Source organism: Schizophyllum commune (assembly GCF_000143185.2).
Source record: "Schizophyllum commune H4-8 unplaced genomic scaffold SCHCOscaffold_2, whole genome shotgun sequence".
NCBI lineage: Eukaryota > Fungi > Basidiomycota > Agaricomycetes > Agaricales > Schizophyllaceae > Schizophyllum > Schizophyllum commune.
This window is the reverse complement of record NW_026089539.1, coordinates 3,033,672-3,049,416: the sequence shown is the minus strand read 5'-3', so window position 1 is coordinate 3,049,416 and position 15,745 is coordinate 3,033,672. Positions and strand designations below refer to the sequence as shown.

The 15,745-nt window shown below is 58.9% G+C and overlaps 7 protein-coding genes across 7 annotated transcripts; 6 read left to right on the top strand and 1 right to left on the bottom strand.

Moving 5' to 3' along the window:
- Positions 1 to 64: 64 nt before the first annotated feature.
- On the top strand, positions 65 to 1,208 carry SCHCODRAFT_02612624 (uncharacterized protein). Its single transcript, XM_003037083.3, has 2 exons — positions 65 to 508; positions 559 to 1,208. The coding sequence occupies exons 1-2, from the start codon at positions 173 to 175 to the stop codon at positions 925 to 927; spliced, it is 705 nt and encodes a 234-aa protein (XP_003037129.2). The 5' UTR covers positions 65 to 172; the 3' UTR covers positions 928 to 1,208.
- Positions 1,209 to 1,275: 67 nt separating this feature from the next.
- SCHCODRAFT_02612617 (uncharacterized protein) lies at positions 1,276 to 3,372 on the top strand. Its single transcript, XM_003037084.3, has 5 exons — positions 1,276 to 1,363; positions 1,421 to 1,602; positions 1,663 to 2,089; positions 2,142 to 2,310; positions 2,367 to 3,372. The coding sequence occupies exons 1-5, from the start codon at positions 1,311 to 1,313 to the stop codon at positions 3,183 to 3,185; spliced, it is 1,650 nt and encodes a 549-aa protein (XP_003037130.1). The 5' UTR covers positions 1,276 to 1,310; the 3' UTR covers positions 3,186 to 3,372.
- A 553-nt stretch (positions 3,373 to 3,925) lies between these two features.
- On the top strand, positions 3,926 to 8,989 carry SCHCODRAFT_02488968 (uncharacterized protein; the record flags this gene model as incomplete). Its single annotated transcript, XM_003037085.2, has 6 exons — positions 3,926 to 4,355; positions 4,408 to 4,779; positions 4,830 to 4,966; positions 5,017 to 5,973; positions 6,026 to 7,852; positions 7,904 to 8,989. The coding sequence occupies 6 exons, from the start codon at positions 3,926 to 3,928 to the stop codon at positions 8,987 to 8,989; spliced, it is 4,809 nt and encodes a 1,602-aa protein (XP_003037131.1).
- A 56-nt stretch (positions 8,990 to 9,045) lies between these two features.
- Positions 9,046 to 9,409, bottom strand: SCHCODRAFT_01250820 (uncharacterized protein). Its single transcript, XM_050341323.1, has one exon. The coding sequence runs from the start codon at positions 9,286 to 9,288 to the stop codon at positions 9,103 to 9,105; it is 186 nt and encodes a 61-aa protein (XP_050202412.1). The 5' UTR covers positions 9,289 to 9,409; the 3' UTR covers positions 9,046 to 9,102.
- Positions 9,410 to 9,700: 291 nt separating this feature from the next.
- SCHCODRAFT_02612611 (uncharacterized protein) lies at positions 9,701 to 11,112 on the top strand. Its single transcript, XM_050344545.1, has 4 exons — positions 9,701 to 10,087; positions 10,207 to 10,598; positions 10,739 to 10,793; positions 10,847 to 11,112. Exons 1-4 carry the CDS (start codon positions 9,781 to 9,783, stop codon positions 10,885 to 10,887), a joined length of 795 nt encoding a protein of 264 aa, XP_050202411.1. The 5' UTR covers positions 9,701 to 9,780; the 3' UTR covers positions 10,888 to 11,112.
- A 165-nt stretch (positions 11,113 to 11,277) lies between these two features.
- On the top strand, positions 11,278 to 13,044 carry SCHCODRAFT_02612608 (succinate-CoA ligase). The gene is made up of 6 exons (XM_003037087.2): positions 11,278 to 11,348; positions 11,402 to 11,482; positions 11,530 to 11,602; positions 11,653 to 11,761; positions 11,812 to 12,578; positions 12,629 to 13,044. Exons 1-6 carry the CDS (start codon positions 11,307 to 11,309, stop codon positions 12,826 to 12,828), a joined length of 1,272 nt encoding a protein of 423 aa, XP_003037133.2. The 5' UTR covers positions 11,278 to 11,306; the 3' UTR covers positions 12,829 to 13,044.
- Positions 13,045 to 13,235: 191 nt separating this feature from the next.
- On the top strand, positions 13,236 to 15,745 carry SCHCODRAFT_02567174 (histone deacetylase). Its single transcript, XM_003037088.2, has 10 exons — positions 13,236 to 13,326; positions 13,407 to 13,459; positions 13,522 to 13,597; positions 13,720 to 13,837; positions 13,925 to 13,999; positions 14,054 to 14,161; positions 14,221 to 14,393; positions 14,455 to 14,797; positions 14,853 to 15,020; positions 15,077 to 15,745. The coding sequence occupies exons 1-10, from the start codon at positions 13,276 to 13,278 to the stop codon at positions 15,514 to 15,516; spliced, it is 1,605 nt and encodes a 534-aa protein (XP_003037134.2). The 5' UTR covers positions 13,236 to 13,275; the 3' UTR covers positions 15,517 to 15,745.

Sequence of the window (15,745 nt, the reverse complement as noted above, 5' to 3'; positions counted from 1 at the left end):
TACTTTCAGTGAAGTGGAGTGTACGTTCGAATTAGGAAGTCAGTAAAGCTGAACCCCATGGGGTCAAAAGCCTCAGGGTCTGTCTCTGACGTCCATGTCATCGCGCCCCCTCGGCGCCTGCGTCCCTGCTTGACGCCGCCCAATGCCCTTCCAGACATCGTCTCTGGCATTCATGGCCGTGACCAACGCCGCAACCACCGCTTCCTCCGCATATCCCTCGTCAACAAGCTCTACAACCGCCGCGACCGCTGCCAGCGCCATGTCTTCCTCTGACGATGGCGGCATGGCCCGCGGCGCCAACTATTTCTTCGGATTCCTGATCACCTTCGTCGCGCTGCTTCTCATCTTTGTGGGCTGTGGGGTCGGGACGAGGCATAGGAGGATGCGCGGGGGGACTGGGTTCATGTTCGATTGGAATACGCCGGCTGAGGTTCCCAAGGAGGAGCCCCGGCTGTACGAGGGGTATCTGGAGAAGGCGCAGGGGGATCTTGCATGGGTGGACGTTATGGTGCGTGTGCACCCCGAGGCGCTACGGCGGTGGTACTGATCGCGGTCTAGCCGGTCTCAGCGACCATCCTGCGATCAAAGGCAGACGAGCCGGTCTCGTCCTCATCAAGCGAGTCACAACCTCCAGCTCGGAGAACCTGGCTCGACAGACTGCGTCGGCGCGCTACACCCCCTCCTAACGTCCGCGTTGCCCGCCCATCCGAGGACATCGAGCGGAAAGCGCGTCGGCCGCGAACGCCCTCGCCCCCGCCGCCGGACGAGACGCTGCAGATCACCATGATGATCGCTATGCCCACCCCGCCACGACCACCAAACGACACCACGCCGGACGACGAGCGTGGACTGGACGAGTATCAGCTGGGCGTGCTGCAGAAGCCTTGGCGCGCGCCACCCCAGTCCCACGCAGGCCCGTCCCTGTGATCACGATCCGCCCACGCTACTTTATCCTATCTTCGCCTTGTGTATGTTCTTCTGTACTTGTAGCTGCCAGTTGTCTGTATCCTGCACACATCGTCTATACCGCCATATGTGGACAATCTATCTCACCTCTGGGTTCTGGAAACATCGCGGCTGAGGCTTAGGAGGGCAGCGCTGTTACTCTCATAAGTCATATACTTCTTCGTAGAGACAGGACAATAGTTGGGGAGATTGTAGCTTCCACGTTGCCTTTTTACCTCCGATACGCATTGGGTGACCTTGGGAGTCCTGGATGAAGCTTTATTTGTCCACCTAAGAGTCTTGTTTGTTCCTTCGTCGGGCCGACGTTCCCGCGTCGCCGCCACATCTTGATCTCAGCCGTCACCATGGCGGACACTGGGAAGGCCCCCGAGATCCCAGCGGGTCTGCAACAGTATGAGTGCGTGGCTCTGCTATGATATCCAATGACAAGTCTCAAGCTCTGCCTCCCTCACAGCTCGTACGCCACGGACCCCAAGTACCAGAAGTACTTTACCATCGGGTGGACATCCGCCCTCGGAGCCTTCCTCCTCTTCAAGCTAGCCGGCCTCTTCATACGTCGCAGGAGCAAGATCTGGGCCTTTATTTCTTCTGTTGGGCTCTGGAGTCTACCGGGACTGAGCTTGACCGTTGGACAGCGTGCGTTGCTGGCATACTTCTCCCCGTTCCCACAGCCCATTGATTTAACCTTCCCTTTAGTACTTGTCATCATCCTCTACACCGTCGGAGTCCTTGCTTGCCTCACCACTCGCGCCAAGCTCGAAGAGAACCCCAACCGGGCTGGCTTCCTTGCTCTCGCGCAGCTCCCACCCATCTTTGTCCTCGGCGCATTTAAGTCCGCCCCCACCGCGCTTGCGCCCCCTGGAAAGCATGCCGCGAGCTTCCTCGCGCACTTTACCTATGAGAAGCTGTCACCCTACCACCGCTATGCTGGGCGTGTGTTCTTCCTGTGTGCAGCAATCCACGGGGGAATGTGGATCAACAATCACCTAAAGTACGACCAGCAAATTCTGGGGGCAGGGAAGGAGACGACGGGAGTAGCGGCCTTTGGGCTGGTATGTGTGCTGCTCCTGTCAAGCGTGAAGCCAGTGCGGAAATGGGCGTATGAGGTGTTCTATATCATCCAGTGAGTGTTGCTTGTCAACTAGTAGCTGGGAGATGACCGATCGGGTGTGCAGTATTCTGTCCGTCCCAGCGTTCCTCGTCACGATCAGCTACCACACGCCGTATGCTCGCCCTTGGGTCTACCCTCCCGCCGCCTTCTGGCTCGGCGATCTTGTTCTGCGCATGGTCCGCGGTACCTGGGTCGGACAGGTCGAGCTCAGTGTGCAGGGAGATATCACTGTCGTAAGTCACCATCACCCTGAACAATGCATCTTCCCTCTCACAATTTAATGCAACAGGTCAACATGCCAACCTTTACTCGCCCTATCCAACCTGGCCAGCACGTCCGCGTCTCCCTCTTCATACCTACGCTCGGCTTCCGTGATGCATGGTATACGCCAGGACATCCTGTTACTGTAATCCCCACCGCTCGCGGCGCTGTGCTCTCCATGAAGGGCACTGGTGGCTGGACGCGCGCCGTCTCGGACTACGCTCGTTTTGTCTCACCACCCTCTGAGCCTAAGCCCGTGCCCGATATTGAGGAGGATTGCGTCGATAAACCCCAAGGGCAGACCGCATCTCGGATGACCGTCCTCGCCCTGCTCTCTGCGCATCCAACGGGCGGCGTTGCGCTCCCGCGGCCCTTCGCCTCGTATACGGACGTCTTCTGTATGACGGGTGGTAGCGGCGCGAGCTTCGCGTTGTCTCTCGCGCGTTCGCTGCGTAGCGCGCGACGCGCGGAAGTCGTTTGGTGCGTGCGCTCCTTCGGAAGCATCATCCCACTCGCGCCCTACCTTGCGCGGCTCACACAAGGTGGCGCGAACGTGCACATCACGATCTACGTGACGTGTTTGTGCCAGCCCGAGCTCATTCCGCACATTCCCAACTGCGACGTCGTTCTGTGGGACGGCATTGGGGATAGCGGAAGGCCATCGGTGGGAAGCTTGGTGAAGCAGTTTGTGGGGGAGGTGGATGGCAAGGAAGGGGAGACGAGTGTGGCTATATTAGCTGCTGGGCCGAGGTCATTGGTGGCGGAGGCGGGGAATGCGGTCGCCAGACTCCGAGCCGCGGGACCGGTTGTAGAGGTGGGATACCATGGAGAGGTATTCGATCTGTAGTAGGCTCCCAAGCCTCGTTTGCTTGTACAACTAACATGCTATGCCGTGTATTATCATTGCAGTAACCATTTTGTCGGGTCAATTGATCTCCATTACTCGGCGCGCGCTCTACCTCGTGGTATTCGGATAATAATGCCATCGTCAGTACGCCCTCCGGGACCAGAAACGTACTTTCTTTCGACCCAGGACTGAGGCGGTCGTACTTCTGTGATTGTGAAGCTCCTCCACCTTTTCTTCGATAAGTCCGACCTTCCCTGGTCATGAACGTATTTGATCATCACAGCAGGACTCCCGTCAAGCAGATATGAACCCCGCGCGATTGCATGAAAATGGAGTTGTCTTTGTCTACCGAAACCGGAATGATACGTCAAGAAACATCGGAGGCATATCCATGTCGCGATTGTACATTTCAATTCGCTTGATCTGCTCTTCGGAGGGTAGCATAGAATGAGTTCTCATTGCAGACCCTTCAAGGCATCTGGCGGGAGGAGAAAGGAAAGGCTGATTTAGGACGGACGTATATCGGCTTACGTAAGTCATCGGGGAGCCCCGAGCATGAAGGAGAGGCTTGGACTCTGCTTGGACTCGAACTTGTTTCAATCCTTCACCCCGCTGGTGCAGTAGCTCCGCCGCCTGTATCCCAGGCGTTTACCTGAAGGGACAGATACTCTATCTCGTCCTACTCCATTTTTCCGGATTCGATTCGACGCGGAACTTAGCTGGCGTCGTCCGACGCGTCTATGGCCAGTACCGACACCCAAGCATCAGTTACGAGCCCATCGACTGCCGCTGCGAACAATGAGCCTGCTCTAGTAACAGCACTCTCGAAGGAATCGACATCTGCCGCACAAGGGGAGGACATCAAGACCCTCGCCACGACAGATGGACCTGCAGCAGCCCCCGCGCCTTCCTCAAGCGCCACAACGACCGAGAAGTCTACCACGAATCCCCCAGATGGTGCTGCACCATCGCCAGCGACACCTGCTCGTCCCAGCCTCGTCCCGCTGGGTGGTGGAAGCCATGCTTCATCCACTCCCCAGCACAAGAAGTTCAGCACCGTGGACATCAACAAGAAGTTCTGGAAGCAGACCGCTACCGGGCCCGGCGCGCCGTCCACATCATCTCCCTCATCAGCAAGCAAACCCTCGAACGGTGGTGCAAGTACTATAGGTGCGATCGCGACGAAATACGGCGCGATACGCGTTCTCACCCTCTCATTCAGCCCGACCGGCGGTGCAGACCACTACATCGCACTCCAGGCTCGTCACTGCGAAGCTGACTGCTACTCCCCAACCCTCCACCACCACCGGACCTGGATGGTCGCGCCCTGGCTCCGCAGCACCATCGCACGCCTCTTCTGCCCCTTCCCCCAATCCCCAGTCACAGCCTGCACCGGGCGCGCCAACCACCGGTTCGAGCGCGGCACCAGCGTTACCACATGCCGGCAAGGTCATCCAACCGCAACCCCGATCTGCTGTCGCCTCGAAGGACGGCCCAGCGGTTGGCAAGGGTCCCGTATGGGGTGCCGTCAAACGCCCGAGCGAGGCGACATTCGGCACAAGCGACTTTCCTACAGCAGCAGAGGTTGCGCAAGGTGTGCTCGTTGGTTGTTGCTCAACGATCTGACGCTAATCGGGTCCGTAGCAGCGAAGCCGGCCGTGCGAGCACCTTCTAGGGACAAGAAGTCGACTACCCCGTCTGCAGCGGAAGCGGCGGCAGCCGCGGAGGCAGATACATTCCGCGGTGTGCACCTCAATCCCAAGTCGCACCATTGGGACGAGGTAGGTCATGCAATCCAAGTCTTCATGCGCAAGCTCAAGTACGATTGTAGATGGAAGAGGGCGACGATGATTTCCTAGGGGGCGTCATTGAGTTCGGCGACGGACGGCAGTACAAGGTCGATACGGCATCGGAAAAGGCGGCCGTCGCTGGCCTTCCGGCGGTGAGCAAAGAGGAGCGTTTCGCGGACGACTTTGACCGCAGCTGGCCGCGATCAGCAACCGGATCCGTTGCCTCGCCGCCTGCGCCGACCCCGCAGTCGCCGACAGATTCGTCACGCGTATTGTTCAACGAGCGCTCGAATCGCTTGGAGCCTTACGATCGCGGAAATCACAGTGCACGCCCTCCGTTGAACAAGTTTGGCTCGAGGGATAACGTTCAAGTTCTTCATAGGAGCGATTCTTCTTCGCATTTTGGCGGTAGACAGCATCAGCCACCGGTGTCACCATCGACTGGCGCATGGGGCCACGACAGATCGCACTTGGGCGATGGCTTCCCTCCTCACGGGAACCAAGACCGAGGGAGGCGCTTCTCGAGCAATATGGGACCTCCACCTCTACCTTCTGACCGACGACCTTCGCGTGAAGGCCGCCAACTGCCTCCTCACATGCTGGCTGGCGCCACAGACACGTCTACTCCGCGCAGGGCACCTTCATCGCGCAGACCGTCCTCTCAAGCTTCAACCCGTCCAACGCGAGACTCGTTGCTTGTCTCTCCAGCGCTCTCGCACACGTCCGCTGTTGCAACTTCCCCTGAGCTTTCAGCCGCGATTGCTGCAGCATCTCCAGTCGAACTGGAGGACGTGCGCAAGGACTTGATGCACAGTGCAGCTGAGCGTGCAAGGCAGCGAAGACTCCAGGAGGAGGCGGAGCGCGAGCGCGAGAAGGAGCGCGCCAGGCAGAAGGCAGCTGAGTTGGAGGCGCGGATGAAGGCTGCAGACGAGGCAAAGACTAAGGCGGCGCAGGAGGCCAAGGAGAAGGCGGAGCAAGAAGCGAGGGCTAAAGCAGATGTAAGTCGCGTCGCTAAAGCTTGGTGTGCATTCACTGACAGTGACTTCTCAGGCTGAAGCCGAAGCTTTCATCCGCAATTCTGTCAATGACACTCCGCCGGGAAAATCGCCTGAGATGTCTCCCAGATCACCATTGGCAGGCAGACGTGGTCTGCAACGGCCACCATCCTTCCGAGGCCCCGGTCGACCAGATATCTTGCGGCCAGGGAGCATTCGTCGAACTTCGACCTCGTCATCTATCCCGCCTTCGATCCCAGATACGCCTGCTGAGAAGGCCGATACATGGAGAAGAAAAGCAGACGCTACCCCAGCAGTGTCTCCGCCTCATGCGCATGCTCATGCCCGCCCGCCAATCCCTGACTTCACGCCGCCTCCACCCAAGCCACCCCCACCTCAACTCCCGCCCGTTGTGTTGGATCATGCGCAGCTTGCAACTCAGCCGGGGGAGATCGTCGAGGAGTTGGACTTCTCAGATATGGGTAAATTTGTTGGTGCACCCGAGCCAATACCCGAACCCATTCCTGAAGAGAGGGAAGAACGCGAAGAGCCGCCTCGACGCCCAATAGAGCGCCCGCCTTTACCTCCGACCAAAAGTGACACGGTTGATACCTGGAGACGAGCCGGTCAGCCAGCGACGCCGATCGAGAAGCCGCCAACACCGGAACCTGAGGTCAAGGAGCAGCGGCAAGAACATTCTACGCCACCTCAGCCGCAGATCAGTGCCGACAGGTCACCGCCCCGCTTGACGGTGCAGCCGGAGGGCAGTGGTGCTCACCCTCCGAATCATCCGATGTTGAGGACGCCATCGCAGCAGGCGCGGTATAGACAGTTCCACGAGGCGCCGATGTCGTCCCTGAACGACGCCATGTCGCGTATCAAGGGTGCCCTCGACGGTATGCATAATGGTGCGCAGCCTGCCACTGGCGCGCATCATAGGCAGTCGAGTCAAGGCGAGCCACAGCATTCGTATCAGCAATCACCCCATCGTGCGCCTGCTACGCCGCAAATCCTCAAGCCTCCACCGAAGGATCGGTTCGTCCCACCTCCGTTGAGGCCACGGCAGTTCGATCATGATCATCATGAGCCGCGGGAGGTGTTTGATGTGACAGCAACAGAGCCGCCGCGGTCGCCCAAACCCGCGTGGAATGTTGCCCCGGTGAAGCTCCCGAAGCAGTCGCAGCCCTTGCCGCCATTGCCCAAGGTGCCCTCGCGAACATTCGCTGGTCGCCTTGAGATCTTCTCGCTCGATCCTCGGGCGGATGGTATACCACGAAGAGAGTTCCTTGTGGAGGAGGCGCTTTTCAAGCAGCCATTCATGAAGGGGAAGCCACCCAAGCCTACGGTGTACCTGCCGAGGGCGTCGCTGCTGGGTGGTGTGCCCATCATCAGGACACCGCAGGTCAAGTCTCGCACTCTGAAGCCTAGTGAACCGGACAACGCACCTACCTGGCGCAGATCAGGCCCTTCGACACCCGCGCAAGCACCAGCGCAGCTGGACACGACTAGTCGGTCACCGCCACCTCAGACGTCTGCGAATGAGGCCGTTGCGTCGTTACCTGCGTCTGCTACGAGAGGGGAACACGGTGCGGCACACTTGCGGCAACCGAGAATGCCCTTTGGATCCGGTGTCGCGTTCTATTCTGGGAGCGAGCCGCAAAGTGCACCGGCATCGGGCGTCACTTTTACGGTGACGAGCGAGCTTGAGAGTGAGCAGAGTTCACGGTCAAGGACACCAGGCGCTGCGTCTGCAGTGTCGGGGTCGAAGTCGAGTCCGTTACCACCGCCTTCGATAGTCAATGGAGCGTCAGCCTCTCCCGAGTTCTCCTTGCCGTCGTTGATTGCGCCTTCGAAAGGGGACAACAAGAACTCTCCCGAGTCGGTAAGCACCACAAGAGCTTATAAACACTTCAGTCGCTAATATCTGACTCAGACTGACCGCGGACCTGTCACGCCTCCTCAATCTTCTCCGTGGCATAGCGGAAAATCGAGGTTACCGGTCAAGGAATCGCCCGCGCGTGCGCCCGATCCGGAGCATCTGAAGGCTGTATGGTCGCAGACGGCGAATAATGGACTTCACCCTGTCAATTCGCTGGAGGGTATCGCGGATGACTTACAGCTGGGCTTCACATTGCAGGAGGTCAAGTCGGAGGATGGCGCAACGCCACCACCGTCTATGCCACCTCAGCCTTCGCGGATGTCACTGTCTGACGTGACGCGCGCTTTCCAAACAGTACCCTCGTCGGGCTCGACGTCGCAGCAAAAGTCTCCGCCTCCGACGACGTCGCCACCGATGGCTCGCGCGCCTTCTTCATCATTTTCATCCTTCACGCCAGGCCCACAGCAGCAGAGTCAGCAGCAGCAACAACATCAGCAGCAGCAGCAAGCGCATCAGCAGCAGCAACAGCAACAAGCTCACCAACAGCAGGCTCAGCAGCAGCAACAGATGCGCCAAAGCTACGGCCCGTACCCTTCACCCATGATGAGCCCCTCGCCCGCGCCGATGATGTATTTGCCGCCTCGCATGCCCAACGGGACTCCCGCGCCTCCGCCCCAGCCCATGTACGGTCAGCCGGTGTGGATGCCCATGGGTCCTCCTGGCGCCGCGTCGCCCATGATGCGTCCCATGGCCTCTCCCTACCCACAGATGATGACCTACGGACCCGCGCCCACACCCGGTACACCCCAGATGTACCCCGCGCAGATGCAGCCTGCTGGTCCGCCGCCTCAGCCTGTCGGTGCGGGCCGTGGGCGTGGGATGATGGGCCCGCCACCGCCGCCAAACAGCATGCCACCGAATGGGATGCCTCCTCCAAATGGGATGCCTCCTAACGGGATGCCACCCAGTGGGATGTATCAAGCGAGCCCGGTCATGATGCACGCGCAGCCGGTGATGCAGATGCCGGGGAGCCCGTACATGTCAATGGCACCTGCGCCAGGGCCACCAGGGAGGGGAGGACACCTTCCGCCGGGGCAGCCGTACCCGCCGCCGCAGGCCTTCCAGCGGGCGGGGTGGTAGGCTCTGGGTGTCTGTGCTACCCAAGTGCATTTGTGGCAACACAGCAGCTCGTTGCTGCTCGTTTGCTCGCAGCCTTCGCGGCGTCTCAATGTTGCCTTCCTGTCGCGTTTTGTTCATTCATCGACGGACAGTTGGAAGTTTCTCTTCGTTCGTGTTTCTTTATCCTGTTCGATTCGTACATAGCTTTTGATCTCATTATTCTTTCGCTTCGCTCGCTTCAGCTCTCGAACACGATGCATTCTCTTTCTCTCCTTCAGCCTTTGCGATCCTCCTTCTCTCGATGCATGGACTTTCTTCATCGGCGCGATCCTCGCGCCAACACATGTCGTCTCCTAAGCGTTGCCTAGAGGTATGTCCTTCTTCCCTGTCAGACATCTCGGTGTATGCGAACCTCCAGCAACCCTATACCTTCAGCGTCAGCGGCGTCATCTCAGCATCGTCAATTGCGCCGCCGCGCGTCCGCACTACCCTCTGTCTCAATGTCTGCTGGTCATTTACGTCGTGCATGCCCTTCACCAGCGAACCTAGAACGACCGAGTCTTCACAGCCTATTCGCGTCGTGGGCGGCAGTATCACTGGTAGCCCTGCACGATGCCAGCCATAGCGCAAAGTCAGACCATACAGGAAGCGTACACGCTGCGAGATACAGCCGCCCAGCCCACGATGCGAAGTACACGTGAAGGCCTGCCCTCTGCATAAAATTCAGGAGCTGGGGGCAGCTGACGTCCTTCCTCGCTCCATACGTCGTCCTCGGCCCCGACACCCAAGCATTCACCTGAGTCCGCGGAACGATGGCCACTTTGACCGAAACCACCACTTCTACACTCACTGACGAACGTACGATGGGCGGACAGCAAGCGAATGGGGGCCAACAGACGAGCACTGCGTCGCAGGAGGCCGACATGTCGACATTGGTGAACGGCATTCAGGATTCGGAGGGACAGCTGCTAGGCTCTCATGCCACCACGTCCGATCTGTCCGAGCTGCTGCTCGTGTGCAAGACCGTGCTGCAGCAGGGTGTGGACCTGCTGGACAAGCAGCTGACGGAGGACGCGCAGCTCACGATGAATAGCAAGTTCTTGCCGGGGTCGACGATCGGTGCGTGGGGTGGGTCAGAGGGGAGGGATGTGTGCTAATGAGGAGTTCTACGCATCGGCTGTTCATCGCGCACGTCTGTTCGCTCATACGCAACCACACACGCACCCGCCGAACTTCAGGCAAGCACCTCCGCCACGCGCGCGACCACTTCGTCCTGTTGCTCAACACCGTTGGCGCTCCCGCCAACAACGACGTCTCCCCTCAACCCCCCGCGCATGCCATAGCGCCTACCTCCACCCCCAGCGCGGCACCCTACCAGTTCTCCTACGACGTGCGCGTGCGCAACACGCCGATGGAGACAAGTCGCAAGTCCGCCCGCGAAGCGCTCCTGGCGACGGTGCAGCAGCTCGAGGCGGTGGTACCGCGCGCGAAGGCGGACGCGATAATGCAGTTAGACGCGATCACACCTTATATGCAGTCGTTCCCGACAAGCTTTGGAAGGGAGCTGTGGTTCTGTGCGCTACATGCCGTGCATCACTGGTCGATGGTGCGCGTGATTGCGGGGGAGATGGTGAGTGCGAGAGTCAAGTGGGGTAGAAAGAGATGGAGGAGATGCGGGACGAGAGGGGAGATGTGGGATGGGAAGCAGATGCGGCCGAGAGGGGTGAAAGATGTTGAAGACCGGCAGAGATGGCTGACGGAGGTCCGCAGGGTATTCAGACGCCTTCGGACTTTGGGTTTGCGCCGTCGACATTGGTGTACCAAAGTGAGGCTTCTCTCGCCAGATCTCGGATCGCCTAGGCTTACCCCGCTTTCCAGATCGCGAGGCCCCGCTCGGGACCACGAAGGGGAAGATGTGAGGGGGGAGGAGCGGCTCGTAGTTATCCTTGTACCGTACGCTCATCGCTGCAAAATAATCGCTGGTAGCCTGGCTAGCTGGAAGTATGTCGCTACAGCCTAATTTCGGACAGTCCACCATACAGAACGGCCCGAACTCAAGGCGAGAACGTCCCTCTGCCAGAGCACAGCCCATCTAGGGGGTGAGAGACAAGAGGGGGGTGCGCCCAGAGGGTCCTCCGTCGTCGTCGCTCTGGACAAGGAGAGAAAAGCGCGAGCGCGCATGTTTACGGCGTCCGCGGCCGGCGCTCCGGCGAGAAAAAATTGAATCGCCTGGAGCGAGCGCGGGCGTCCGGGCCGGTCCGGGCTGCGCCGGTCGCGGAGTCCCGATAGCGCGTCCGCCATCTCAAGAGAGCGCACGTTTCCTACCTCTCTCTCAACGATGCTCTCCTCCCTGCGCGTCGCGCGCCGCCCGCTCCTCAAGGTGCGAACGACGGCGGCGAGAATAATATCTGACGGCGCTGACGGTGACTACAGACCGCTTCCGCTGCCGGCCAGTCCGCGCAGAAGCGCTTCTTGTCCATCCATGAATACCAGTCGGTTCAGCTGCTGAACTCGGTGAGTGCGGGCCAACAAATTCCTAGGAAGTCGCCGACCTCCTGCAGTATGGTATCCCCACGCCCAAGGGCGTCCCGGCGAAGACGAAGGAGGAGGCTGTTGCTGCGTTGAAGCAGTTCCGTGAGTGCCAACGCGTCAGAGATACCCGAACGTGGCTAAATGCCTTGCAGAATCTGAGGGCAAGGACTCTGTCGTCGTCAAGGCGCAGGTCCTCGCTGGTGGCCGTGGTAAGGGCATGTTCGACAACGGCTTCAAGGGCGGTGTGCACATGGCGTCCAGGTCAGCACATACGTCCTACTCGACATCCCCCTCCCTCATCCCCTCCCCAGCGCCAACGAAGTCGAGAACCTCGCGGGCAAGATGCTCGGCGCGAAGCTCATCACCAAGCAAACCGGCGAGCGCGGCCGCCCCTGCAACACCGTCATGATCGCCGAGGCCCGCGAGCCTGCGCACGAGTACTACGTCGCCGTGCTCAACGACCGCGTCACGCAGGGCATTGTCCTCGTCGCCTCCGCCCAGGGCGGCATGAACATCGAGGAGGTCGCCGCGAAGGACCCGGACGCAATCATCACCACGCCCATCGACTTCGACAAGGGCCTGAGCATCGAGGAGGGCAAGGCCATCGCCGCGAAGCTCGGCTTTAAGCCGGAGCTGCAGGCTGAGGCCGCGGGCATCTTCAGCAACCTCGTAAAGATCTTCAAGGAGAAGGACGCGACGCAGATCGAGATCAACCCGCTCGCGGAGACGAAGGACGGCGCGGTGCTGTGCATGGACGCGAAGTTCGGGTTCGACGAGAACGCAGAGTTCAGGCAGAAGGACATTTTCGCGCTGCGCGATATCTCGCAGGAGGAGCCGTCGGAGGTCGAGGCCGCGAAGGCGGGCTTGAACTTCATCAAGCTCGACGGGTCGATTGGCTGCCTGGTCAACGGTGCCGGTTTGGCGATGGCCACCATGGACGTCCTTGCGCTCCACGGCGGCAACCCCGCTAACTTCCTTGACGTCGGTGGAGGTGCTACTCCCGACACCGTGAAGAAGGCGTTCGAGCTTCTGCTCTCTGACCCGAAGGTCAAGAGCATCTTCATCAACATCTTCGGTGGTACGTATACATCCATTTCTCTCGAGCGCAAGTGTTGAGCATCTTCTCAGGTATCATGCGCTGCGACTACATCGCAGAGGGTGTCATCAAGGCGACGAAGGAGCTCCAGATGACCATCCCCCTCGTCGTCCGCTTGAAGGGCACGAAGGAGGCGGAGGCTAAGGCCATGATCAAGGAGTCCGGTCTCAAGATCATCGCCTTCGACGGCCTCGACGACGCTGCTGAGCGCGCTGTCCAGCTCGCGAACTAGATGCTTTACGGCTGGCAGGAAGCGAAGGCTCGCTAGCTGCCACACCTACTGACAGGCCGGTCGCCCGCCCGCGGAGAGGGCATATGATATCCTGTTGTCCGCGTAGAACGCAGATAGACAAAACCCGTCGCGCACTACTGTAGGATAGACAATGTATACGTGGATTAATATCTACTGCACCACACGCATTGGCCTGCTTGAAGTTTGTGTGCCGCACTAGCTTACTGACCGTGCTCAGTGATGACCTGCCTTGAACCCCCAAGCCCAAGATTCGGTCAGAATGGCTCTGCTTGCACGTCACCTTTTGGCTAAAGCATTGACAACCTTGACGCTCTCAGGCCCATTGTCCAAGAACAATGGCCGCGCTTCCCACGTGCGCGCAGATGATCAAATCACAAATAGCCCTTGTCCTCCACCACCCATCCGCGCACCCCCACCCATCCAACCATGGCAGGCAAGATGGTTCCCCTGGACGGGGAGAACCAGAAGAAGCGCGTCGTGCGTGTCATCGCCAACCTCAACTTCCCCCAATCTACCGTCTTCGCCCAACCCACTGAACTAAGCGCCTCCCTCTATAGTGCTACTTCTTCGACTCGGACATTGGTGGCTTTCATTATGGTCCGGGACATCCGTGCGTGCTCTACTATGGGTACTCCGAAGTGTGTACTGATGTGAAGGGGTTTACTCGCGCAGGATGAAGCCGACGCGCATACGGATGTGCCATTCCCTCGTCATGAATTATGGGCTGTATAAGAAGATGGAGATCTTTGTGCGTCGTCTTGTATTTATCTTCGATTCACCCTGACTGATATTTATGTCCTTGATCCCCTTCCCTGGCTTCCCCTCCCCCGAATATCATTGTGGCCAACCAACCATGTTCTCTTACCCCAGCGTGCAAAACCCGCGACGAAGCGCGAGATGACCCAGTTCCACTCCGACGAGTACGTCGACTTCCTGAGCAAGATTACGCCGGTGAACATGAACTCGCATGTACGGGAGCAACACAAGTGTGCGTCTGGCTTGCCTTTATGTCTTCTCTTTCCTTACTCCTGCCACCTATGCATGGCCGCATTGCTTACACTCCGTTTATTCACAGACAATGTCGGAGACGATTGTCCTATATTTGACGGTCTCTTTGAGTATTGTTCAATATCTGCGGGAGGCTCGATGGGTACAGTGCTTGTCAAACTTGGGTTACGGCGGCAGAACTGACGAGCAAAAACAGAGGGTGCTGCTCGGTTGAGCCGGGACAAATGCGACATTGCCGTCAACTGGGCCGGTGGTCTGCATCACGCGAAGAAGAGCGAGGCAAGCGGGTTCTGCTATGTGAACGGTCCGTCTGTACTTCTCCCGTTCAGCTGCACGAAGCATACTAATTATGACTGTTTATAGACATCGTCTTGGGTATTCTCGAACTTCTCCGCTACCACCAACGTGTACTATACATCGACATCGACGTCCACCACGGTGATGGTGTCGAGGAAGCGTTCTATACGACGGATCGAGTCATGACCGTCAGCTTCCACAAGTACGGCGAGTACTTCCCTGGGACGGGCGAGTTGAGGGTGCGTTGACTTGCCTACCCTCGCACTATTCCTATTTCTAATCGAATTTCACTCATCCTAGGACGTTGGCGTCGTCAAAGGCAAATACTACGCGCTCAACTTTCCCCTCCGAGACGGTATCACCGACGACAACTACAAGTCCGTCTTCGAGCCTGTCATCCGGTCGGTGATGGAGACCTACGACCCCTCGGCTGTGGTACTGCAGTGCGGGACGGACTCATTGTCAGGAGATAAGCTGGGGTGCTTCAACTTGTCGATGCGAGGGCACGCCAACTGCGTCAAGTTCGTTAAGTCGTTCAACAAGCCGTTGTTGTTGCTTGGCGGTGGTGGATACACGATGCGCAATGTCAGTCGCGCGTGGGCGTATGAGACTGGTTTGGCGGCGGGTGTGGAATTGCAGCCTGGTGAGTATTCATACGCCTTGCCTGATTATTCAGCTTGCTAAATGGAACCTCGCAGAAATCCCCGTGAACGAGTACTACGAGTACTTTGGTCCTGATTATCAACTCGATGTGAAGTCCTCAAATGCCGAGGATCTTAACACGCCCGCATATCTTGACCGCGTACGTCGGATTGTGTTGGAGAACCTCCGACACACAGGTGGCCCGCCTAGTGTACAGATGCAGGGTCAGCGCCCCTCACTCACTTTCTCTTCTCGCTTATCCACTAATTAATCCTCACAGACGTCCCCATTGGCCCCCACGACGAGGACCTCGCCGACTCCAGCAAAGACGCCGATCTCATCCCACCCGACGAGCGCCGCCACACCCGCCTCCTCGACACGCGCACCCAAAACGACGGCGAGCTCTCCGACTCCGACGACGAAGGAGAGGGCGGCCGACGCGACCACGCGGACCACAAATTCGGCATCGGCGTGGGCATCTTCAGCGGCAGTGGTGGCACGGCCGCCCAAGGGATTGGCCCGAGCAGTCATACCACGGCAGCGCAGATCCTCAGCGGGAGTGGGAGTGGGGAGATGGATGTGGACTCGCCAGCGGCGTCGACGCCTGCGGGGGAGCCTAGTAAGGGGTCGGAGGAGGTTCCCAAGGAGGCGGAGAAACCGGCGGCACCAGCCCCTGCAGGGAAGGAAGGAGGTGATGATAGCATGGCGGTGGATAGTTGAAGTGATATGTAGTTTTCCATTTGTTTGTCTTGTGCTTTTACTTGTGTTTACTAGCTATCGATCGTGCTTGAACCCTCACAAGTACCTCTCGCTTGAGTAGGATGTGGAGTGGACAATCATGCAGCGTTAATAGCTGGGACATAACGATCACGTGTATGATAGGTAAGTACCGGACCCGCGCGGTACGCGCTCTTGCTTCATACCATCACCAGCATACACTAGTCTTCCC